Source organism: Erythrolamprus reginae, chromosome 12, assembly GCF_031021105.1.
Source record: "Erythrolamprus reginae isolate rEryReg1 chromosome 12, rEryReg1.hap1, whole genome shotgun sequence".
NCBI lineage: Eukaryota > Metazoa > Chordata > Lepidosauria > Squamata > Dipsadidae > Erythrolamprus > Erythrolamprus reginae.
In genome coordinates, this window is record NC_091961.1 from 13,334,693 (window position 1) to 13,361,956 (window position 27,264).

General features: G+C 39.3%; 1 protein-coding gene across 2 annotated transcripts in view; it reads right to left on the reverse strand.

Moving 5' to 3' along the window:
• The window catches only part of ADGRA2 (adhesion G protein-coupled receptor A2), a 154,252-nt gene that overhangs the window by 82,698 nt on the left and 44,290 nt on the right, over positions 1-27,264 (reverse strand). For both annotated transcript variants that reach the window (XM_070765454.1, XM_070765455.1), the window contains exon 2: positions 24,580-24,651. In XM_070765454.1, the coding sequence (XP_070621555.1) occupies positions 24,580-24,651 (72 nt within the window). The remainder of the gene's footprint in view (positions 1-24,579; positions 24,652-27,264) is intronic.

Below are 27,264 nucleotides of genomic sequence, written 5' to 3' on the forward strand. Positions count from 1 at the left end.
TACTAACTGTTGTGGTTGGCTCTGGCCCAGCTCCTGCCCCAGGGAATGGGGAGGTGGATGCAGGGGAAAATTCAACATGTCACAGGCCTGTGTTATTGCCAACAGAATCAGTTCAGAGTTTAGTTTCCTCGGACGAAGAAGGTGGGAGTGACTCGGCAGAGGAGGGCTTGGCACACAGCCCAGGCAGTCTATCTCCCTTATTTTCCGTTGATTCAGATGATGACTTTTTGGACCCACGGAAGCGCAGAATTATGTGTAGAAGAGACCAAATAAGAACATATTACAGGAAATAAGGGAGGCCACCTGTGTTTGGGTGGGGCTCCAGTAATTAGGGCTGCTGCTATAAATAGCAGCATGTGGGTTTGGCCGTTGTGAAAGAATATCTGATCGGAGTTCATCAGGAATCCTATGTTTTCTGGACTTCGTTGCTTTTTCACGCCTTGGAAAACAAAGCAGAGCAACGAGTCTATGTGTGTGTGTCACTTTGTTGGAAGAAGAAGGGGTGTGAAGTTTCTTCACAGCTGCTAGCTAAGTACTTAATGACTGCTTAAGGGAAATTGTAGAGATTACCTGGTTGTTTTTGGAAGAGTGCTCTTTGCAATACAAAAAGAGTGCTTAGTTTATTTTGAATTTTGTGATAAAGAACATTGTTTTGAATTTTCAAATGTGTGTGTGTGTGTGTGTCTGAAATTTGTACCCTTGAATTTTCGGGAGGCTCCTACCAGAGAGCCCGGCAGAACACTAACTTAACTGCAGTGATTCACTTGACAACTTATCCCTTAAGGCAAGAAAGGGATAAAATTCACTTAACAAATGTGTTGCTAAGCAACAGAAAATTTGGGTTCAATTATAGTTGTAGGTCGAGGACTACCTGTATTTGTTCACACAACATATTTTTTAAAAAGTTTGTCTTCTGCCTTCTTTGGAAGAAGACTGAATAGTTTCTGTGATTGTAAATTATGCTCCATGTTTGGAAGATCATACCCCTTTTAAATCTCACTTTTTAAAAAGAATTAAACAAGCAGTAAGAGTAAAAACAGATGACCACTAACAACCTCCCAACCACTTACAGAAAGCAGCCTCTAACTATAGGTTAAAGGAAGGGTCCATAGATTTCAGCCATGCATTAAAGCTGAACGTGATTATGCTTTTACAGCCTCTCAGAAACTGGGAAAGGATCTCTGCTTAAGGAAAATGTTTGCTTATTTAACGATTGGTGGGGGAAATTCAGTATTGAATGTCTCAGTATCCCCAATAAGAATCGGGGTTTAGAAAACACATGCATTTAATCAAAGGACTTGGATCCAAGCTTAGAGCAAACCTGTGTAACCAAGGTGGTTTAAAAGAGTTCCAACTAATTTTGATATTCTATTTTAAGTGTGGATTAGCAGACAGATAGACTCACAATCACACGAAGTACTAATACCTCTTTATAAAGCCTTAAAACTGGAATACTGCATCCAGTTTTGGTTACCACTAGTGATGGGCGAACCGAACTCACACAATTTGGGTCCATACCGAATTTTGCGGTGTTCGGTATGCCGAACACGAAATTTTTTCAAACTTTGGGCAAAGTTCGGGGTCGCGTTCTGCGTTTGGAGCTTTGATGTCACCAGCAGGTTGCGTGAAAGGACACCACAGCGGCGCTGCAAGCAAAGGGCGGTCTTTTCACATAAAAATAAACATTACGTGAAAGGACCGCCTTTTGTTTGCAGCGCTGCTGCGGCATCCTTTTTCATAAAAATAACAATGTTTATTTTTACGTGAAGACCTCCCTTTGAAGGAGCTGGGGAATCCCTCCCACGAAGAGATTCCCGAGGCGGAGCCTTGACGTCACCAGCAGGTTGCTAAGGACTCCAAGGTGATCACTTCCTGGATTCCATGGAATCCAGGAAGTGATCACCTTGGAGTCCTTAGCAACCTGCCAGTATACGTGACGTCAAAGCTCCGCCCCCGGAATCTCTTGGTGGGATTCCCCGTTCAGGTTCGGGTTTGGCCGAATTTTGCGTAAAGTTCGTCCAAACTTGCCGAACCCGAACACCGTTGGATTCGCCCATCACTAGTTACCACAAGATAAAAAAAGACGTTGAGATGTTGGAAAGAGTGCAGGAAAGAGTGACAAAGATGATTAGGGGACTGGAGGCTAAAACATGCAGAATGGTTGCAAGAATTGGTTATGCCTAGTCTAGTGAAAAGAAAGACTAGGGGAGATATGAAAACAATCTGAGGGGCTACAACAAAGAAGAGAGGATAAACCTATTTTCCAAAGCACCAGAAGGCAAGACAATAAAGAATGGATGGAAACTAATCAAGGAAAGAAACTAGAACTAAGGAGAAATTTCCCAACAGTGAGAAAAAGTTAACCAGTGGAACAGCTTGCCTTCAAAAGTTCTGGGTGCTCCACAACTAGAGGCTTTTAAGAAGAGACTGGACAGGTACTTGTTTGGAATTGTGTAGGGGTCTCCTGCTTGAACATGGGGTTGGACTAGAAGACCTCCAAAGACCCTTCCAATTCTGTTCTTCTATTATAGTGTTAAGCATATATTTTTAAGAGGTCAGTGACATAGAACGTTAATCTTACAGCCTCCCTTTTATTTCCTTCCAGTGATCTTTATCCACTGAAGTCCAGGAAATCCAGGAAACAAGAGTGTGTGGGGAAACCCCAAATTCTAAAATAATTGTTAGGATGAAGTTTTCACTGGGAGTCTTTTCAAGAATGAACAGAAACATGACTCCAAAAATTAGCTTATCGCATTTCTTTTTTCAAGGACACACTGGAACAAGAGTGTAAAACAAAGCAAATTCCTAGCACAATTTCAAAAGTTTTTAATATATAAGATGCACCATATTTTTTGATATTGACATAGATATGCATGAAGCCATAAAAATGAAACTGGGGGGGGGGGGCTTAGTTCAGGAGCAATATTTACAGCTTGTACTAGGGCAATGAATGACGCTCCTTCTCAGGAACATGGGACCTAGTGAGACCATGTTCACCAAGCAAAAAGGGATTTGGTCTGGAAAGCTGACTTGAAGGCGCACAGCAATTATTTGGAGAACAAGCGGGTTAATGTTTCGAAAGATGTAATTAGCAAACAGGAAATGCCATTCACTTTGCAATGAAACAGAAATTGTTCTGGATGAAGTGATCCCAGGCATGGGTGTGGGATACTGCAACTTAAAACCAAATTTCACTGTTAAAAAAACAGTGATGTGCGTATATGAAATTGTGTTTATTTGGTTATCTAGTTGATTACTCCAAGAGCAGGAAAAAAAGAGAATTCTCTATATTTGAAAAAGCACATTGGAATTAGCCTTCCAGGAGCAACTGGCCACACTATGCCCCAAATACAGGTAGTCCTTGACTTATGGCTACGATTAGGGACAGAATTTCAATGCATTGTTAAGAGGTGGGTTTTACATAGCTTACAAAAGGCAAGGAGGGTGGGGGCAATTCTTTGTTAAGAGGTGGGTTTTATGTAGCTTACAAAAGGCAAGGAGGGTGGGGGCAATTCTAATCTCTGGGGGGAGTTGGTTCCAGAGAAGGCTCTTCCCCTGGGTCCCACCAAGCGGCATTATTTAGTTGACGGGACCCGGAGAAGGCCCACTCTGTGGGACCTAACTGGTCGCTGGGATTCGTGCAGCAGAAGGCGGTCCCTGAGATAATCTGGTCCGGTGCCATGAAAGGCTTTATAGGTCATAACCAACACTTTGAATTGTCACCGGAAACTGATTGGCAACCAATGCAGACTGCAGAGTGTTGGTGTAACACGGGCATACTTAGGGAAGCCCATGATTGCTCTTGCAGCTGCATTCTGCACGATCTGAAGTTTCTGAACACTCTTCAAAGGTAGCCCCATGTAGAGAGCATTACAGTAGTCGAGCCTCGAGGTGATGAGGGCATGAGTGACTGTGAGCAGTGACTCCCTGTCCAAATAGGGCCGCAACTGGTGCAGCAGGCGAACCTGGGCAAACGCCCTCCTCGCAACAGCCGAAAGATGTTTCTCTAATGTGAGCTGTGAATCGAGGAGGACGCCCAAGTTGTGGACCCTCTCTGAGGGGGTCAATGATTCTCCCCCCAGGGTTATGGATGGACAGATGGAATTGTCCTTGGGAGGCAAGACCCACAGCCACTCCGTCTTATCAGGGTTGAGTTTGAGTTTGTTGACACCCATCCAGGCCCCAACAGCCTCCAGCCTCTATTTTTTGTCATAGTTGTTAAGTAAATCATGTAGTAATTCAATGAATTTGGCTTCCCCCATTGATTTTGCTTGCTAGAAGCCACCTGGGAAGGTCTAAAATGGGTCTCTACCTCGGCAACTTTAAGACTTGTGCATTTCAACTCCCAGTTTAGTTGGCTGAGGAATTCTGAAAGTTGAAGTCCACAAGTCTTACAATTGCTAAGGTTGGAGATCCCTAAACTAAAATGATGATCACGTGACCCTAGGATGACCAGGTTATACCTATGTCAATCTACAAACCCCATACCACACCAAAAGAATTTCACTGTTTTCTTGAAATAAAATGTTAAGAGACAATCTTGATAGGAAAAAAAAGCACAAGGGAAGAGTCTTCATTTGGCACTCTTTGTTTATTTATTTTATTTATTTGTTTGTTTATTAGATTTGTATGCCGCCCCTCTCCGTAGACTCGGGGCGGCTCACAGCAATAATAAACAATATATAACAAATCTACCAAATCTAATAATTTAAGAGAAACACTAAAAACCCCATTATTAAAAGCAAACATACACACAAACATACCATACATAAACTGTATAGGCCCGGGGGAGATGTCTCAGTTCCCCCATGCCTGACGGCAGAGATGGGTCTTAAGAGCTGTACAAAAGGTAAGGAGGGTGGGGGCAGTTCTAATCTCTGGGGTGAGCTGGTTCCAAAGGGTCGGGGCCACCACAGAGAAGGCTCTTCCCCCTGGGTCCCGCCAAACGGCATTGTTTAGTTGACGGGACCCGGAGAAGACCCACTCTGTGGGACCTAATCGGTCGCTGGGATTCATGCGGCAGAAGGCGGTTCCGGAGATATTCTGGCCCGATGCCATGAAGGGCTTTATAGGTCATAACCAACACTTTGAATTGTTTACAATCATTATAGCTGATTCCAAACTTTGCCCATTTTTTTTAGAGAGAGAAATCTAACCAGGGCATACAGGAGGCCATTCTACATTTTTGCTCCACAGAGGAGCAGTTCTTCCATATCCCAAACGTTAAGTGCCTCCAGGCTATGTCAGACGACTGAGTCGACTGAGCCGAGAAACAAGGGACCACACGATGCCAAACTTCCACTTCATTCCAGCCTGAAGGATTTGTTGACTTTGGCCTTTTCTCTGTGTATTTTAATTCTATTCTCCTCCATCACAGCAGATGGCCAAACACCATGGGATGTTTGCTCTGAAAAGCCCCAAGGGGGAGAAGGGAGCAGCTTGCCATGATGGACTCACTAGTTTCCCAAAATGAACATCTCCCTTCCCTGACACACACATTAGTCTCTATGGTGCTCTACTAAAAATATATTATGCTTCCTTTGAGCCAAACTGATTGTGCTCCAAAAAAAACCTAATACAAAGCTATGAACCCACTAGCAGAATCATTGTCAGATTTTTATGGCAGAGAGATCTAACCTTGTGATTCTCACTTGTTCCATTAAATTATTCTCAAATCTACATGGGTGGCTATATTAAGTCTGCTTAACACATAAATAAACATCTCAAGCTAGTATTCTGCACTATCAGGCCAAATCTGGGCCTCTAATAATTGTGGTTTGTGTTGTCAAGAGTGGGAGGAGAGGACAAGATTTGCTACAGCTTTCAAGCAAAAGACAAAAGGGAAGCCCTTGGAGATCAGTGTATATAAATATATTGTGGCAACATCAAACAAGTCCTGAGTACCAAAGATATCCAGAATAATGCTATAGTTGATGCTAATTTTGGACCCTTGGGCTTCTAGACAGGATGTAATAGAACAGGTGTGTCACAGCTGGAGAACTGGCCCGCAGATCTTGTCCTAATTGTACCACTGGATATAACTGTATATAAATTTCTTTGATTTTATGTGCATTCATTTATTTTATGATTTTATATGCCTTTGCCTTTTCATTTCATCTTTGGCAAAAGATGCAACCTTTTCTCCAAACCATTGGGAGAAGGGGAAGATAGAAAGGGAGGGATAGGAACGTGATTCAATGTTCTAAACTGAGCCAAAAATATCTCACAATCTGGGAATATTTGCTCTAAAAATTGTTCCAATCTATGCCAATATTATAGGGTTCACAGCAAAACTATAATGAAGCTGACCAGAGGGTCCTATGTAAAGACCAAGCTTGAGTGTTTCTATTTTTTAAAGAAGCATGTATGTTTCATTTGGAGTTATATGAAATGTCTAGTTTTTCATCTCAGATTACAAATGAATCTGTGGATGCCAGAAATGGATCGCATAAATGTTACATCCTAATACTCTAGGAATGTGACCCCCAGGGCCAAGTGGAAGGGGGTGTTGCATATCTTATATGCTTTCCTTTGGAACAAAGCCTGGTCAATTATTGTACATGTGTCGGTTGCATCAAGCTTACTTTCACATGAAATCATTATATATCTGAAGTGCAAAGTCAATTGATCAAGCAGAATAGAGTTGGAAGGGACTTTGGAGGTCTTCTAGTCCAGCCCCCTTTTCAAGAATGACACCCCATACCAGTGTTGGCGAACCTTTTCAGTACCATATGTTGAAATGGGAGCTCACACATGCACAAGGGGAGAAGCAGAAACTGGAAGAGCAGTTCCCTGGCACATATGTGCAGGAGCATGGGAAACCGGAAGAGCAGTTCCCTGGTGTGCACCGCGCAGGAGCGCCAGAAACTGGAAGAGCAAGAGGGAACGACTGGCATGCCCGGAAGCAGCAGGTGAAGCTAGGAAAAATCACATCAGATATATGTACAATTAGCACAGGTGCCCCCCAAGGCTGTGTACTCTCACCACTTCTCTTCTCTCTATACACTAATGACTGCATCTCATACGATCCATCTGTTAAACTACTGAAGTTTGCAGATGATACAACAGTGATCGGACTCATTCGAGACAATGATGAATCCGCATACAGACGGGAAGTTGAACAACTATCCTTGTGGTGTGACCAGAACAATCTAGAACTGAACACACTCAAAACCGTAGAAATGGTGGTAGACTTTAAGAGAAACCCTTCCACCCTTCCACCTCTCACAATACTAGACAACACAGTATCAACAGTAGAGACCTTCAAATTTCTAGGTTCTATCATATCTCAAGACCTAAAATGGCCACCTAACATCAAAAACATCATCAAAAAAGCACAACAAAGAATGTTCTTTCTGCGCCAGCTCAGGAAGCTCAAACTGCCCAAGGAGCTGCTGATTCAGTTCTACAGAGGAATCATTGAGTCTGTCATCTGCACCTCTATAACTGTCTGGTTTGGTGCTGCAACCCAACAGGACCGACACAGACTTCAGAGGATAATCAGAATTGCAGAAAAAACAATTGCTGCCAATCTGCCTTCCATTGAGGACCTGTATACTGCACGAGTCAAAAAGAGGGCGGGTAAAATATTTACTGACTCTTCGCATCCTGGACACAAATTGTTTCAACTCCTACCCTCAAAACGTCGCTACAGAGTACTGCACACCAAGACAACTAGACACAAGAACAGTTTTTTCCCTCAAAACTGTCAGACTTTCTACTAAATCTGCACTTCTTTTTTTTTTTTTTTTAAATCTCTTTATTAATTTTTCTTATGTCATTCCCATCACATATTATTTTGAATTACAGATTATACATGTTCTCAGTTAACATTCTGACAGTAAGTTTTGACCGGTTTTCTTTCATTATATACATTGTATTTTATATTTTTAAATTCTAAAATCTATTACGTTCATTAATTATACACGGTAACTGTAGGTCGTTTCAATTGTACTGTTGTTTCATATTATGTTGCTTTTATGTTCTCTTTTGAACCCATTCGTGCCATTTTTGCCATGTTCTTTTTGATTCTATTAATTTATTTCCCTTAATTGAGTTCGTGCATTCGTCCATCTCTACACATGCATATATCTTATCTATAATTAAATCTTCCGTTGGTATCTGATCACTTTTCCAGAGTTGTGCTATCGCAATTCTCGTGGCGGTGTTAATATGTGTTGTGAGGAGCATTGTTTGTTTTGAATAATGTTTTCTCCAAACTCCTAAAAGCATAGCTTCCGGTGTGAGTTCTATTTCCTCTTTCGTGATCTCTGTGAGCCAAGTATGAGTTATTGTCCAAATTTTTTGTATCATGGGGCAGGACCACCACATATGGAAAAACGTACCTCTTTCCTTTTTACACTTCCAACATGAGTCTGATAACGTTGGGTGGATCTTTGCTAATCTCGCCGGTGGGAGGTACCATCTGTAGAATAATTTGTAATAGTTTTCCTTATATGCTGCCGAAAGGGTTATTTTGGATATTGTGGTCCATGTTCTTTCCCAGTCGGCAATATGGATGGTGTGTTGCAGATTTTTTTCCCACGCTATCATTGGTGTTTTGTTCGTATCTTTTATTCTTTCCTGTTCTAAAAGTATTTGGTATATTCTGCTTATTTGTTTGTTTTCATTTCCTATCAGAATCTTATCTAATGGGTTCATAGATTTTTGAATACCGGGTGTTTGATTGTCTTTTTTAAATCTGGATTCTATTTGGGCGTATGTCCACCAATCCATTTTATGATTTAATCTTTCCAGTTCTTGTCTAGATTTGAGTTCCCCGTTTGGGTGTAATATGTCTCTGTACTGGATGGTTTTGGCTATGTCGATCAAATTTGGGTAGATGATGGCTTCCATAGTGGAAAGCCATCTTGGAATTTTGTCGTAGTGTTTATTTTTAATTTCGTACCAGGTTTTTAGTAGTGATTTACGGATCAAGTGCCTGTCAAATATAGTTTGTTTTTGCAATTTATCTTTCCATAAATGCGCATGCCAGCCTGTTTGTAAGTCATGACCTTCTAATACAAGTATTCTCTTATTTTTTAAGTTAATCCACTCTTTTATCCAAATTAGGCTTGCCGCTTTGTAGTATAATTTTAGATCCGGGAGCCCCAGGCCTCCTCTAATTCTATTATCTTGGAGATACACATATTTTATTCTTGGCCTTTTGTTTTGCCAGATGAATTTGGAGATGATTTTATTGATTTCTTTTAAAAAATTTGGTTCCAAGTTAATCGGAGCTGTCTGAAAAAGATATAAAAATTTGGGAAGAATATCCATTTTTATTACAGATATTCTGCCTAACATTGATATTTGTAGGTCTTTCCATTTCTCTAAATTTTTTTTGGTATCTTGCAATAATTTGTCATAATTGTCCTTTTTAAGTGTAATTGTTTTGTTTGTTAATATTAATCCTAAGTACTTCATTTTTTTTGTAGTTTGGAGTTTAGTAGTTTCTTCTAATTTCCTAATTTGTCGTATACTCATGTTTTTTGTCATTAACATTGTTTTCTGTTTATTTATTTTTAGACCTGCAAATTCCCCAAAAATTTCAATTTCTTTAATTAGCTCTGGGCCAGAGCTGGTTGGTTCTTCTAAAAAGAACACCATGTCGTCCGCATATGCCTGTAATTTGTATTCTTCTTTTTTAATTTTAATTCCTTGTATATTTTTATTATTTCTTATTTTATTTAGTAGTAGTTCCTGTGTCAGTATAAATAATAAGGGTGACATTGGGCAGCCTTGGCGGACTCCTTTTTCTATCAAAATTGGTTTTGTAGTGTCTCCATTTATTATTGCTCTGGCCTTTTGGGTGGTATATATATTTTTGATAATGTTTTCAAATCTGTTACCTAATTTTAATTCTCTAATTAACTCATTTAAGTATTGCCAATTAACATTATCAAATGCCTTCTGGGCATCCAGGAAGACAAGAGCTATTTGTTTTCCTGGATGGGCTTCACCATATTCTAAGACGTCTAAAACTGTCCTGGTGCAGTTGAAAATTTGTCTGGAGGGTAGAAAGCCATTTTGGTCTGTGTTGATGATTTTATTTAATATTTCTTTTATTCTGTCTGCTAAGATTACCATAAAGATCTTATAATCCGCGTTAAGCAGAGAAATTGGTCTGTAGTTTTTTATTTTCTGTTTGTCTAACCCCTCCTTTGGTATCATCGTTATGTATGATTCTCTCCAGGATTCTGGAATTTTTGCTTGTTCTAATATTTCATTGTATGTCTCCAGTAATATGGGTTCAAATAGATCTTTATTTCCTTTATAGAATTCCCCCGGGAGTCCATCCGGCCCTGGGGTTTTATTGTTTTTTTGTTTTTTTAATGCTAATTGGATTTCTTGTAAAGTAATTTTTTCATTTAAAATTTGTTTATCGAGTTCTTCAATTTGTATGGTATTATTTTCTTGTATGTATTTAGTAATTTTTACCATTTCGATTGGTTCTTCTTTATATAGGTTGTTGTAATAATCTTGTATTATTTCCTTTTTCTGTTGTTCCATGTGTTGTATTGTCCCGTCTTTATCCTCTAATTGATAAATTAATTTTTCGCTTCTCATTTTTTTGATTTTCTGTGCAAGCCATCTACCTGGTTTGTTAGCTGTTTCAAAGTATTTTTGTTTCGTTTGTTTTAAATTTCTAATGAATTCTTGCTGTTCTAATATATTTATTTTGGATTTAGCTTCCCTTAGTGATATTTGTGTCTGTTTGTTTGTTGGGTTTTGTTGAAGAGTTTTTTCCAGGTTGGCTATTTTATTTACGTAGTGATTATATTCTGCCTTCTCTTCTTTTTGTTTTTTAGCTGTATATGATATAGTAACTCCCCTAGTATATGCTTTCAGTGTGTCCCATAGTATTTGAGTTGAGGTGGGTTGTTTCTTATTTTCCTCTAGAAATAATTTTATTTCTTTGTTTAGCATTTCTGTATATTTTTCATCTCGAAGTAGGTTTGTATTTAATGACCATCTTCTAAATTCTTTCTTTTCCCCCTGCCAAGTGATTGTTATTGGGTTATGGTCAGCCCACGTATTTGGTTCTATGTCAACAGATTTTATTTTTTTGTGCATATTCTTACTTAGCCATACCATATCTATCCTAGAGAAAGAGTTGTGTGGGGCAGAGTAGAATGTAAATTGTTTTTCATTTGGATGTATTAATCTCCACATATCTACCAGATCTAGTTCATCCGTCATTTTCTCAAATGTGGTTGGTAGTGTGGCTCTTTTTATTTTACTCTTGGTTTCTATTTTGTAGTCCAGTTTTTGGTTCACTATTCCGTTATAGTCTCCTATTATACATATATTTGTTTGGTTAAATTGTAATAATATTTCATGTATTTTTTTATAAAATTGTTTCAATTCATGATTTGGTGCATATATATTTACTAATAATATTTTCTCTCCTTTGATTTCTACTTCTACTATAATATATCTTCCTTTTGGGTCAGTTTTTATCTCTCTTGGGTTTAATTCTTTTTTCACATATGTGGCTACCCCTCTTTTCTTTTCTTTTTCATCTAGAGAAGTGTATAGCTCTCCCAATTTGGTGTATTCTAAATATTTTTTGTGTGCAAGTTTGATATGTACTTCTTGTAGACATATTATTTGTGCTTTCTGTTTCAGGAGTTTGGAGAAAACCTTTTTTCTTTTCTGATTGTTGTTGAGACCATTTATGTTTATTGAAATTAGTTTAGTTCCCAGTGGCATTTAGCTTTGAATGGGTAGAAAGAGAATATATAAACAAGAATAAAAGAATAAAAGAAAGAGGGCTTTTCCTTCTTGGTTGTTTTTAGTTCCTTTTGTTTGTTTGTTTCTATTTGTCTGCTGCTGCTGCTGCTGTTTGGGATCTGGTCTTAGCCCCTTCTTCCCTTTCTCTTTCTCCCCCCGTCTCCCCCGTCCTTCCACCTGTTTGTTTGTCAATTTCAATTTCTTCTTCTTTACTAGATTCTAATCTCTCCCCGCTCTCTAACTCTATCTCAGTGTTAACCAATTGTTCGTATATTTCTTGTGCTTTTTCAAGGGAGTCCACTTTAACTCTTCTGCCATCAATATTTATCATCATCCCTTCGGGATTAATCCATCTAAATGTAATTTCTTTTTTGTTTAGGACAGAGGCTAGTGTCTTATAATCTCTCCTTCTCTCTCTTACCTTTCTAGGGATTTGCTTTAATATATTTAATTCTTTACCCTTATATGTCATTTTCCTTCCTCTAGAAATTGCATATACCCTGTCTCTCATGATCCTTCTAGCAAATCTCAGGTGGATCTCCCTCGGGAGTCGGTTTCTACGGGCATAATTAGTGTTAATTCTGTAAATTTCATCCAGTTCACTTATTACCTCTTCCCGACTGGTTTGTAATATTCCTGAAATTATGGTTATCATAATCTCCCCTAAGTTTTCATTCTCTGTCTCTATCACATTTTGAAATCTTAAAAAATAAGAAGATCGTTCCAACTCCAGCTGAATGAGGGAGTTTTCGAGATCCTTATGGGATTCCTTAAGTTTTTGATCTACCTGTTCAATTTTTTTCTCACTCTGTTCTATTTTCTCTTCCACCTGTGTAATTTTTTGTTCATTTTTCTGTGTTGCAAGTTGTGCTGTTTCCAGTCTGTTTTCTAACCTAAGGATATCAGTTTTTAACTCTAGGTGGTTATTGGTAATAAGTTCTTGTAGTTTCAGCATTGCTTCTTGCATAACTGTCAATGTTTTATTCATATTTTGCATTAGTGAGGAACTTTCTTTCTCTTTTTCTTTCTCTGGATTTAACATATCATCTATTTGTCTTTGTGATGCTGAAGAAGCTGAAGATAGTGTATTTGAAGGTGTGGCTGGGGTTGTTTTTTTACCACCTCTGGGCTGGTAATTGGCCATTTCTTTTATAATCTGGTTTTGCTTTTCTAAAATATTATATATTCTATTCCATATGACCATAGGAAATATTTATGCACTTTAAAAGTTCTATTATTTTTCTTAGAAATGTTAACGTTTTTTACAAGGCTACAAATTCTATAATAATTAATTAAAATTTCTATAGCACTTAATGACTTAATAACTATTTTAGTATATTAAATATACCTAAATATCTAAATATAAGTATATCTGAGTATCAGTGTAGTTATAAACAATTAATCTATTAACAATTATGTAAATATATCTAAGAATCAAAAATAATAATAATAAACAATTAATATTTTTATACTATATATATATATATATGTATGCTATATTTTTTTTTTAAAGAAGTAACACTGTATCTATAAGGCTATGTCTAAATCTATACTTATGTATTATCTATGCTATTAATCTATTAATACAGACTTCTATTTTATAATTTGTCTAAACACTTAATATATATGTATTAATTTAAATAAAAAGAGAACTAATAGGTTGTAACATAGAATATAGAAAAAAGGAGAGAAAAAGGTAAGAAAAAGGAAGGAAAGAAGGAAATTTTTAACTTTTTAAATTGTGAAAACACTTTCTTTGCTGCTTAGCGTTTCCTACTCCCCTAATATGCAAGTTCCAAATCTTCTACTGCAACTTAATAGCCGGATATGATGTCAGTTCATTTACTGTTCTCTTCGCCTCTTGCAATTTGGCCGTTATTCTAAAGTCTTTTACTCCTGTCACAGTCTTTCTGCCGCCAGATAAGATCTTGTAAAGTCTCACTAGTTCAAGTAAACCAAAACCCGACAGCAGAGTCTCACCAAAACGAATCTTTCCTTTCTGTTTAGCTGTGTTCAGGGTCACTCTCTCTGTCAGATTTTTCTCCCTGTGCTGTTCCGGTTTCTCCGCTCACTTCTCCACTCACTTTTCTTATCGGCTGCTTGTCAAACCTCACCGTCGCTTCAGTTATAAATCACCGTCTCTCCCGTTGTATAATAATTATCTGCTGCAGTTTAAATCTTCAAGGTTTTGATCACCACAACAAACAGAGAAATTTCCCACGTTGAACTCCGGCTCACCCAGGCAGTTTCCGGTTCGTAAATCCCAGTGAAAGTGAATGTCAATTAGATGTCTGCGTCAGTTTTGTTTTTTTTTAGGCAAAGATGAAAGAATCACAAAGTTAATATGCTTGGGAATATTCTCTTCCCCCTACAGAGATCTGATCTTCAGATATTTTAGTTCCAAATCTGGTCAGATATCAGGCATTTCCCTCCTCTCGCCTTCGCCGCTTTTACTAATTTAAGTTTGTTTTTTTTTTTCTTTCTTCCGATCTCCGATTGGGGGTGGGTGTTTTTCAAAATAAAAGTAAGTCTAATTTTAATTGTGCCAGGCTTGTTCTTCTTAAAGTTAACAACAACAGTACAAATATAAGCTGAAGATTTGAAAATCTGTTTATCTCACTTGCTTCCCTCTGCGGTGGCTCATTGAGGCTTCAGGTCCGCCATACTGGTGACAGCTTGACAGACGCCTTTGATCTCCGATAGAGAGGGTGTCCTTCGCACCGATTGTGAAATGCCTTTACCAATCGATGCCTGGATGATCCCTCATTACCCACGTCGCCCTCCAAACGAACTGTGCCCCGAAAGGTCTCAGAAATCGAAGGAAATAGCAGTCATGGGGAGGAGAGATCCTCCTCACAGCTGCTTCGCCCCTCCTTGCCAACCAGGAAGTCCTCTAAATCTGCACTTCTATTCTACTAGTTTTTCTCATCATTCCTATCACCCATTTCCTCCCATGTTGACTGTATGACTGTAACTTGTTGCGTATATCCTAAGATTTTTATTAATATTGCTTCTTCATTGCTTATTTGACCCCTATGACAATCATTAAGTGTTGTATCACATGATTCTTGACAAATGTATATTTTATTTTATGTACGTTGAGAGCATATGCACCAAGACAAATTCCTTGTGTGTCCAATCACATTTGGCCAATAAAAATTCTATTCTATTCTATTCTAAGATGGCTCTGTGTGCCACTTCTGGCATGCGTGCCATAGGTTCGCCATCATGGCCCTAAACCATTTCAGACAGGTAGATATACGGTCTCTTCTTAAGAACTTCCAGTGATGAAGCACCCACCACTTCTGAAGGCAAGCAGTTGCACTGATTGATTGCTCTCCCTCTTAGGAAGTTTCTCCTTATTTCCAGGTTGCTTCTCTCCCTCGTTAGTTTCCAAAGTGTTTAGTTTCCAAATGACCAAAAGCATCAACATGTTTTCAATATTTGACATACCTTTTCAAATTAAATCAAGATACTTTGAAGTGTCATTTATCAAAAGCTTTTGAATGTGAGGACAGTAACTTTATGACCTATTGTTTAGAATAAATTATTGATAGGGTGGATGTTAACTGAATCTTTTAATTTTTAGGATGTTTTTAAAGTTTTTTAAAGTTTTAAAATTATTATTAATTGGATCGAATTGTTTTATTATGTATTCCTTTTTTGTTGTGAGCCGCCCCGAGTCCACGGAGAGGGGTGGCATGCAAATCAAATCAAATCAAATCAAATCAAATCAAATCAAATCAAATCAATACATAACACATACATACATACATACATACATACATACATACATACATACATATCAAACTTTTTCAGCTTTTATTTTAGGGAATGGACAGGATCCAGAATGGGAGTTACTGGGTGGGGGGAGCCCCCATTTAGGCATATATGTAATTCATGTGCATCATTGTATATTGTAGAAGAAGACAAACTCCAATGGGTTTTTCTGGAAGTATTGGATTCAACACATTATCACTGGTTTGAATCTAGATCCAAGTAGCAATTCCAGGATTTTTTCCATAACAGATCATAGAACAGCATCTGATATGGGTCGTACTTCACTTACAACAGTTCATTTAGTGACCGTTAGAGTTACAACAGCATTGAAAAAAGTGTCTTATGATGGTTTTTCACACTTGCAAGTTGTAGCATCTCTGTGCACATGGTTGCACAGAATCAAATTTCAGATGCTTTGCAACTGGCTCATATTTATGACGGTCGCAGTGTCCCAGGATCATGTGACCTTCTTTTGCAACCTTCTTACAAGCAATGTCAATGGGGAAGACAGATTAATTTAACAACCATGTTATTAACTTAACAATTGAAGTGATTCACTTAACAACTGTGACAAAAATTTGCTAAAATAGGGCAAATGTTAACAAATATTTCACTTTGCTATAGAAATATGGGGCTCAATTGTGGTTATAAATTGAGGACAACCTGTAAATGACATCCCAATATCTAAACCAGAGGTCTTCAAACTTGGCAACTTTAAGACTTGTGGACGCCAACTCACATAATTCTGGGAGTTGAAGTCCATAAGTCTTAAAATTGCCAAATTTGGGGGGCCCTGATTTAAAGCAGGTTAAGTGAAAAGCTGGGGGTCAGATTTTTCTTAAACAATATCTACCCTATGCTTTAGTCCAAGAGGACTGAAAAATGCTATCATTTTTCTAAGTCTCCTTCTCTCAGATGATTCCCTTGGAGATGAGAACTCAAATTTGGAGAAAGGTCACACATCATAAACAATGCTCATTGCTCCAAGACAAGGTGTGACCGAGACAGCACAATGCAAGGCTGGTAAGCAGAAATCCCCTCCTCTGTCTGGGTCAGAGGTTCAAGCCCCAGCTTAGGTCTCTGGTGCAAGAGACGGAATTCCCATCCCCTGGCTGCTTATTAAGGCCAGGCAGAAGGGGTTAACAGGGTGCAGCTTTGTCAAAAGTGTCTGAGAGACAAAGCCATCATCTCAATTGGCAGTAATTGACCCTCCTTGCTGTTGTCACAGACACCAGGCTGAGCAGTAAATGAATAAGCTCCAGGAAAACAGGCTTTTCCTCTTAACCCTGAAGTGGGATGGTCTAGTATTTTTTTTTTAAGAACAAGTGATGTCCTTTCCCAAAAGTGCTTTTTCATAAGGCAACTGGACTTTGTTTTTCCCTGAAGATGTTTCACTCCTCATCCAAGAAGCTTCTTCAGTTCTGAACTGAAAAAGCATCTTGGATGAGAAAAGAAATGTCAAACAAAGTTAGAGAACTGAAGAAGCCTCTTAGATGAGAAGTGAAAGTACAAGAACACTTGCAAGCAAGCATGACTTCTTCCTTTTCATCAGTAGGAAGATGGAAAATATTTGCTGCAAATGCCTTCATACTTTACAATAATAGCAGAGGTTGCCCAGACAAGAAAGGGTTATACACAAGCAAAATAGTTTTCTAACCAGCTTTACTCATTTGTCCACTCACGAGTCACCACTATCAAGTCCTTCCTTCCTTCCTTCCTTCCTTCCTTCCTTCCTTCCTTCCTTCCTTATTTCATCCATCCATCCATTCATCCATCCATCCATCCATCCACCCCATACATCAAATTTATATGGCCACCTACCTCACACAAAGTGACTCTGGGTGGCATATAATAAAGCCAATGATGAAAACAATATACAAAGGTCACTTAAAACAATTAATCATAAATTTAAAAACAAGGTGTTTTTAAAGTTATGAATGAGACGAGATAGAACAGAGGTCTTAAACTTGGCAACTTTATGACTTGTGGACTTCAGCTCCCAGAATTCTGACAGCTGAGAGTCCACAAGTCCTAAAGTTATCAAGTTTGGGGACCCACAAGGTAGAATATCAGTTTTCAACTTCAGAGGTAGTCCAGTGCCTTCTGATGTTCTACTTCCTGGTTCCTGGAAAAAAAGGCTTAAAGTAGGGACCAGCTTGATGTTCATGGAGCCTGAAGAAGGCCTTTTTTAAAACTTCCTGCCATTTATCGATCTGCCCATCACAACCTGGATCCTTTTTCTAACCTCCCGTATGTCCACCTCATTCTTAACTGCTTTGGAAAATCAGACAGATGATTATCTAAAAAGGTTGTGTAAAGCTGTTTAGTCTACAGCTTGGATCAGGAAGGCAGACGTTGTGGGTCTATACCAGGTTGCTGCCATTAATGTGGTAAAATTGGAAAATTACTAAATATACATAGTGAGTTTGTATTAACTACTTTTAATTGTAGGGTTCTTAAAAATATATAGAATTAAATCCAACTGTGGGTTTCTCCTGGTTTTTCCCATTTCTATTCCTGGGTCGAAAAGTGTTACCCTCCCCTCCCTCTTTTTCTAAATTTACTTAATTGTATCACTGGTCACAAAATAGCTAAAGACAAATATTCTTATTGCGATGGTTAAGAAATATTGCAGGGCAGGGGTGGGGGAATGAAATATCCATCAACGTAGTATTATCTACACCATTTTGCATAATGTTAATTACCCTGAAAGGGAAGAGAGGGATTGAGTGTCTGCTTTCATCTTGAGATATCTCTTCAGTTTGTGTATTGATCATTCTTTCCAAACTTTCCCCTTTGCAGCTGTAACACACCCACATACCCACCAGAAGCAATTTCTAATTGTGGCTCCTGCAATTCTGCCCTCTACCACACCCCAGAACTTTGCCATCATTCTATCCAAGCCACAAACCAGGGTGGGGATGGGTAGCATAAGAGGCAGGAGTGGGTTGTACCCAGTAATGGACAGCCAACATCTTTATTGCCACACTGTGGGTGTGGCTTATTTTATGGGATTGGCTTGATGGTCATGTGACTGGGTAGGAATGGCTTGCTAGCCATGTGATCAGGTGGGAGTGACTTTAACGATCATCTTCGTGAACTGTTAAGTCCTCGACTTACAACCTCATCAGTGTCGCTCTCTGGGGTGACAATTTACGTCGTGTTTCCTGCGCTCTCCTTCCTGGGTCACCCCTTGCCTCAGGCTGGGTAGCTAGGCGAACGGGTGCTGATCAGCTGTTGAGAAAAGACGGGGGAGGAAATGGGCCCCCTGCAACTCCTGCCGGGGCTGGTCTCCCTGCCGCTTTCCGAGGAGGAGGAGGAGGATGGGAGGGTGGGGGTCATCTGGAGCTGAGGACACAGCTTCATTTCCACCGGTGGAATTGCATTCCACCCCATCCTGCCTGCTGCCCACCCCTGGTTGTACCATTCCACTGGGTGAGATCATCCAAGGGCATGGGGTGCGTTATCATCAATACGCCAATGATACCCATGTCCAGTCAACGAAGCAGTGGAAGTGATGTGCCAGTGCCTGGAGGCTGTTGGGGCCTGGATGGGTGTCAACAAATTCAAACTCAACCCAGACAAGACGGAGTGGCTGTAGGTCTTGCCTCCCAAGGACAATTCCATCTGTCCGTCCATTACCCTGGGGGGGGGAAATTATTCACCCCCTTAGGGAGGGTTCGCAACTTGGGAGTCCTTCTCGATCTACAGCTAGCATTGGAACATCATCTTTCGGCTGTGGCGAGGAGGGCGTTTGCCCAGGTTCATCTGGTGCATCAGTTGTGGCCCTATTTGGACAGGGAGTCATTGCTCACAGTCACTCATGCCCTTATCACCTCGAGGTTCGATTACAGCAATGCTCTCTACATGGGGCTACCTTTGAAAAGTGTTCGGAAACTTTAGATCGTGCAGAATGCGGCTGCAAGAGCTATCGTGGGGCTTCCTAGATTCGCCCATGTTTCTACAACACTCTGTGGCCTGCACTGGCTGCCGATCGGTTTCTGGTCACAATTCAAAGTGTTGGTAATGACCTTTAAAGCCCTTCATGGCATTGGACCAGAATACCTCCGGAACCGCCTTCTACCGCACGAATCCCAGCAGCCAATAAGGTCCCACAGAGTTGGCCTTCTCTGGGTCCCGTCGACCAAACAATGTCGTTTGGCGGGTCCCAGGGGAAGAGCCTTCTCTGTGGCGGCCCTAGCCCCCAGGCTTTCTTATATTTTATGTTTGGTATGTATGTGTTGTATGGTTTTTTAACAGTTGGGGGGTTTTATATAATTTTTATTATTAGATTTGCTCCATTGTTTATACTGTTTTTTGTTACTGTTGTGAGCTGCCCTGAGTCTTCGGAGAGGGGCGGCATACAAATCTAATAAATTGAATTGAATTGAATTGAATTCTGGTAGCAGCCCATGGATTGCACAACTTGCGTGGGACAACTCCAGTGAGGTCTTCACCAGTCCATCACGCAGCACTATTTTTTTTTTTTTTTTAAATCACTTTATTTTGCTTCCTGAACATGCGTGGAAGCAAAATCTTGCAACGGGATGCACACACGTGAATGTAGTGAGTGTACATGCACACGATTCATCATGATAAGCACACAGCACACACCAGTATTCAGATGAGAGTAACTCGCCCCTAGTAAGAGGTAATAGCAATATCCTTTGACTGACAGCTCTGGTCTCCCCAGCATAATTTGAACATTCCCGAGGTGACCATGAGGTTAATGCCATCTGGAATAGACTGGAATGGGGAGGGCTGTTTGTTCAGAACTTCCTAACCAATGAAACTTTAAAGAGATGTTGTGTGCCCAGGGGTCCAATCCAATTAGATACTGTTTATTAGCCTGGAAGAAGAAGAATTACAATAACAACAAGAAGACGCCATTGGAGAAGGGGATGCAAAGGTCAAGTTCAAGCATTGCTTAAGCAAATACAAAACTTGGCGGGAGCCACATGGAAATTGGGGTGGGGGCTTCTCTTCCATTACAACATCAGGGAAGTTGATAGAGAGTTCCAAAATTGCTAAGACTTTCCCTTGGAAGCCCAGGAAAAGTCAGAACCTCTAAATAACTACCCTCCTCCTCTGGAGCAGCTTCCCTGTTGGGCAAGCTGTAATCCCTTTCCATTAATGAGCACTTTGTTCCAGTCTCAAGGGATGCAGATAACCCTGAACTATGAAAAAGAAAAACTAAAGGCGGAGAAGGAGATGGAAGGAACATTAAATAAACTCTCGGTTTCATAATTTTAGCAGAGAAAAGGTCCCTGCCCTTAGGGGTATCCCATGTAGACTGCAAATCGGGAACTTCACTGCAATTGTTTCAAGCAATTTCTATCTGAATCCCCCACCCCTGTCTTTTTGTTCATGTGATAAACATACTGAATTTTGAATGGGTATGTGTGAGAGAGAGAGAGTGACAGACAGACAGACAGACAGACAGACAGACAGACAGACAGACAGACAGACAGACAGACAGACAGACAGACAGAATCATTTTGTTTTGTACTTATCCTGCCTCTCCTCTGGGGAAGTTCATCCTTTCTTGTTTCTTAATGCCCAAGTTTGGACGTCAGCTCTTACTGACATTTATTCACCTAACCCTATTATTAGAGGTAGAAATGTCTGTATGTCCCTACTTAAGTGGACTATGATCCACTTAGGGAAGCCACCCTCTCCATTTGCAATCATCTGCATGTCAAGTATATGGGAAGATATTATAGGTAGGAGTAAGACTCCTATAAAGTTTGTTGCTCGTACCCATTCAGAATCATAAAATGTACACACCACATAGAGCAAAGTAAGTTTGTTGAGTAGCATTCATTATATTTATTTTTTAATTTTCCTATATCTCTTTTATTGGTCTCTTTCCTATTCATGTCATATTGCATATGTTCGTTTCTAAATTTCATTTATTTCTTATGTCCACATTAAACTGCAGACAAAACATTAAAATAAAGACTTTATTCAGAGTTCAGCTATCACCCTACTGTATTTAGGCAAATACGTATTGTCACAAAGTGTGCATTATGCAAGATTTTTAATCTAAAGTGGCATGTTTAAAACCTTGACTTCTAGCCAAGAAATAAACATCATAAACATGCAGAGAAGTGAAAATCCAAAAGGATAATCATGCTCCAAACAATTCATTTCTCCAGTCAGAGTCAGATCTAGTCAGTCTGTGCCTGATCTGATTTTTCAAACATCCTGTTTCCAATGTCAATTAATATTCCTCCAGCACATCTAACTCTGAACCCAGAAAAAGCTGCACTTTAAGCAGTATAATAAGCCACAGTCATACATTTGCCAGTGGAGAAACTCAGCCTAAGCTCAGCATCTCAAACCCTTCAGAGCGAGTTCTTTCTCACCCATCCCAAACATACTTATGCAAAGATTAAACCAACATTTGGAGGACAAGAAGGCATAAATCTCTTCCTATGAGAGCCCTGAACCACAGAGATGCCTTTCAAGTTCAGATAAGAAAGTTGACATTGTTGGTCTGAGAAAGTTGCTTTTCATGACCGTTTCCTCTTCAAACTATTGGGTCTAGTTCATTTGGAATGTTTCTGGGCCTCTCAAGAGCAAAACAAACGTTGATACAATCAGGAACCGAACTTCCTTTTCATCTCCTTTGGGTGGGTGTGGGGGGGGGACCCTAAAGGGAACTGCTACAGGAGAAGGAAAGCGGCAGTAATAGCAGTAGCACTTAGATTTATATACCACTTCACAGGGCTTTACTAACCTCAGAAGGATGGAAGACTGAGTCAATCTTGACCCTGGTGAGATTCGGATCTGCCAAACTGCTGGCAGCTGGTGATCAGCAGAAGTAGTCTGCAGTACTGCAATCACTGCACCACAACAGTGCAGTAAGCTTCAACTGCAGTTGTAACAGTAGACTTGCAAGAGATGAGCAAGTAGAATGAACAGCAGTAGATGATTCTAATTGATATTGTGGGCCAAATTTTATTTTTTAATTTTAATTTTAATTTTAATTTTAATTTTAATTTTAATTTTAATTTTAATTTTAATTTTAATTTTAATTTTAATTTTAATTTTAATTTTAATTTTAATTTTAATTTTAATTTTAATTTTAATTTTAATTTTAATTTTAATTTTAATAATTTTAATTTTAATTTTAATTTTAATTTTAATTTTAATTTTAATTTTAATTTTAATTTTAATTTTAATTTTAATTTTAATTTTAATTTTAATTTTAATTTTAATTTTAATTTTAATTTTAATTTTAATTTTAATTTTAATTTTATTTTTTTTATTTATTTGATTTTCTTTTTAAATGCTGCCCTTCTTCTTAGACTCAGGGTAGCTTACAGGGTAGCTTAGCAATAGCACTTTTTAACAGAGCCAGCTTATTGCCCCCACAATCCAGGTCCCCATTTTGCCCATCTCGGAAGGATGGAAGGCTGAGTCAACCTTGAGCCGGTGATGAGATTTGAACTTCTGACCTGCAGATCTACAGTCAGGTTTAGTGGCCGGCTGTATTGCACCCTACCTGCTGTGCCACCTCAGCTTTTTAATTGCATATATATTTTTAAAAACTGAGTGGCACAGTGGCCTAGATGTGAAGACCCTTGCTTCCTACTTGGAAGGTTGAGAGTTCAATGTAAGGCAGCAGCAGATATTTCTCTAGCAGGGCACAAGGAGAAAATACCTGTTGTGAACTTTGCTTAGGTGTGAGGAAGGGCATCTGGCCAACAAATGCTGAGCTCCACTCACTTGCCCTGACTCCACCCCAAATAAATTAAAGTACACGTGTCTCTGTGTGCATGTACTCTTTTATGAGTGTGTGTGTAAACTTTATACATTATAGACAGCAGTTTTCATCGATGTTTAGGTCAAAATTACAGTCAAAATCTTTATATTTAATGTGAATATTAAGCAATATCTCACACAACTTGTAAGGTCCTTTCCCATTTTCAAAATAACCATTACATATACCTTAGAAAATGAATGGGGAAAGGCCCACTTTAAAAATGACTTATATCTGCCTTTCTTTCAGGAGTTTAGTTTCAAACAACAGAGGTCCAAGCTCTCTCTCTCTCTCTCTCCCTCCCTCCCCCCCTCTCTCCCTCTCTCTCTCTCTCTGTATTTTAAATACAATCTGACCTGGGGAGTTTCCCAAATTTCCTACAGTCAGCTGTGGCAAATCTCTCTAGTAACATTAGAGATGCAGCTAAATCCTTTGAATAAATGGATGATTCACTAAAGCTGAGAATAGCTTCCAGGAGAAGTAATTTAGATAAGGGATTTAACTTGGGACAGCTGGGAAAAGTAGCTTTTTGAAAGATGGTATCTGATCTAGGAGTGTCTTATTTAGGATCTGCTGGTAGATCCATAAATACCAAAGATGCTTGAAATCTTTATCTGCTGGGGTTAAATTATCCATCTTCTGATCATCTTCATTCTTTTTCTCCATCTTTTATAAAATGCTGTGTCTAAAATACTCAAAATGACTCAGACTAATGGAACAATGACTACTCAAGATCTAAAACTATATTTCTTCTAGTGCAACTTACAATTATTTTTACTGATTAAACATGCCTGTGATTCAATTATATTGGGCTACTTGTATATAATTCTTGCCCATCTTCATTCTTTTGCTCTGTACAATTCCTTTTTTTAAAAGGTTCAATAAAGCAATGGGCAAAAAACCCTTATCCTGATTCTAATGTGTCTAACTGTGGCGAAAGTAGAAAGGTGTCATGCAACCTACATGCAGTGATCAATAAGGCACAACAAACACAAATAAAGACCAGCAGATCCACCAGTAAACAAGTATTACAATCATAGCAGATAATGAATACGTATTTGCAATTATGTTCAACATAACTGCAACAATAAAACAGTGTACAATAGTAATCTAATACTAAAGCGATTAAAAACCCATTAATATAAAAACCAAACATACATACATACATACCATATGGGTTCATAACCACTCAAGTTCACTTTCACTACAGTTTAGCCAATTCCTGAGATCATCACTAATAGGGTGGAAGTTTTATTTATTTATTTTTAAAAGAAGAAGCAAAATTTAGTACTTACAGCTTTTCAAGAGTATAGAGTCCAAAAAAAGTGCTGTTCTTCAGGGTTGTTATTTTGTTATTGCTCAAAATCCTGGAGAAAGAGAGAAAGGTATTATGTAGTTTCTGTTGTCCATACCGGCAGGGATTAAAGAGGCAGGAGAAAGGTTTGGTCTTTATTGATGGATTCATTAATTCCAAAATAGATAAACTAGCTAAACACAGTACCCCAATCCTCTTTTTTTGTAGCCTGCAGAACCTTTTAAAGCACAATTTCCCCAAATCGAATTCCAATCAAATCCCAAAACAGGTCATGCTCACAGCCCAAATTGTACCCTTTTATCAGAAAAAAAGGGGATCCTGGTATGTAATTATTATTATTGCTTTGTCCCATAGCCAGATGTTCAGATGGGATTTGGCATTTTTATCTACCTATTGAGTGCTTCCCAAAAATCTGGGTTAGGCAGATGTTGATGTTTGATGATGTTAGCGGTATTGTTGCAGAATGTAAGCTGTTCCAAGTAAAGCTGCCAAACTGACTGGTGGTGAATTTGTCAATGCCAATGGTGTTCAAGTTCTTTTGGGATTGCATCTAAAGTACCTATTAATATTACTATTCCCTTTGCTTTCTTTGCCATTGTTGTTCTATTTGTATTTGTAGGTATTTTGTAAGTACAGTGATCCCTGTGATCCCTCTATTATCGCGAGGGTTCCGTTCCAAGACCCCTCGCGATAATCGATTTTTCGCGATGTAGGGTTGCGGAAGTAAAAACACCATCTGCGCATGCGCGCCCTTTTTTCTATGGCCGTGCATGCGTAGATGGTGGAGTTTGCGTTCCCCGCCGCCCACGCAAAGGGGAAACCCCGATTCGGCTCCTCGCTGCTGCTGCGCTACCGAGCAGATCAGCTGCTGGGCGGCCGAAGGAACCTTCCCTGGGTCTTCCCCCTCTTGCTGGCGGGCGGGCGAGTGGCGGGCATCAGCGAGGAGCCGGGGTTTCCCCTTTGCGTGGGCGGCTGGGAAGACCCAGGTTGGGGGTTCGGGGGGGTGCTGGGAAGCCCCCCCAGGCCGGCTGCGACCTTTTAAAACAGCCGCGTCACTTCCCAGCTGACTCCCGAAGCCAAACCCGGAAGTGGTTTTTTTTTAATTAATATTTTTTTAAAAAATCGCGATATAGCGTTTCGCGAAGATTGAGATCGTGAAACTCGAGGGATCACTGTATTATTATTCTATGCATGACAGGTCCCCCTGACTTATGCATAACAGCTCCAATTGCTGCCCTCCCTCTCCTTTTCCACATGTTAATGGTAACTTCAAATGTTGCTTATTTCTGCATTAGTCAATACCATGTGTTTTTGGGTGGTTGTAGATGGTTTAATGGAAAGACAGCAGAGACTAACACAAACTGATGAAGTCACGATTAGCTGTGAGTTCTTTGCAAGCACAATTTGCGTAATGACTCTCAGACATTATGGGGTTTGCTTTCAGATCAGCTCCATGGATAATAGTAACATTTATAAATGGGGAACCGAGGCCAGGTGTCACAATGCTTTTCCCATGGCTGAAGGAAACTGAGGAGAAAGGCCTTATCTAAACTGTACCAGCTGGTTAATGGAATTTTTATACATATATCTCATCTCTCCCTTCATCTGAATCCATTATTTTACTCCGCCATTACTGTCTGGGAATGTCTGTGGTGTGACTGAGTGACACGGTTAGATTTTCATCACTGCTATTCTTACCAGAATGAAATAAGCTTGCAAAACCTAACAAAATGGAACTAATAAAGGTGTAATTTAATAAATGGAATAATAAACATTGCAAAACAAACAGATGTAAACTAAAAAGTACACAACTGGAAAGATAAACAAACCAATGCCAAATAAACAAAATTAGAAGGAAAAGAAATCTGAAACCTATCAGAATATGAACGGGTTGTATGCATAGACACAAATGTACACACACACATGCACAAACACATGCAATTTCTTATATGTACAACGCAAGATCTTAAGGAAAAATAAAAACCTTTTAGATATTCACATTCAATATTTCTTTCTGGAATATGCAGAGAAAAGTCATTTGTCAGGAAATACATTTCAGTGTTTGATTAATTCAGCAAATATCTGCATAGTTAGTTTTGCACAAATAATATATAGTTTTTAAGGCATTTTTTTTCATTCTGATCCAATCATAAGCAAGAGTTTAGAGAGAATAATCAGTAGTCCTAGGCAGCATAAATGTGTGTTTTCAGAGGCTGGTTGGCCAGTCCAGTAACAGCTTAGAAACACACTGAAATATTATCTCAGATTATCTCAGGGACTGCACGATTCTGCTGCACGATTCCCAGTGACCAGTTAGGTCCCACAGAGTGGGTCTTCTCCGGGTCCTGTCAACTAAACAATGTCGCTTGGCAGGACCCAGGGGAAGAGCCTTCTCTGTGGCGGCCCCGGCCCTCTGGAACCAACTCCCCCCAGAAATTAGAATTGCCCCCACCCTCCTTGCCTTTCATAAGCTTCTTAAAACCCACCTCTGCCGCCAGGTATGGGGGAACTGAGATACTCTTTCCCCCTAGGCCTTTACAATTTTATGCATGGTATGTCTGTATGTATGTTTGGTTTTATAATAAGGGTTTTAACTGTTTTAATATTGGATTTTCATATGCTGTTTTTATTACTGTTGTTAGCCACCCCGAGTCTCTGGAGAAGG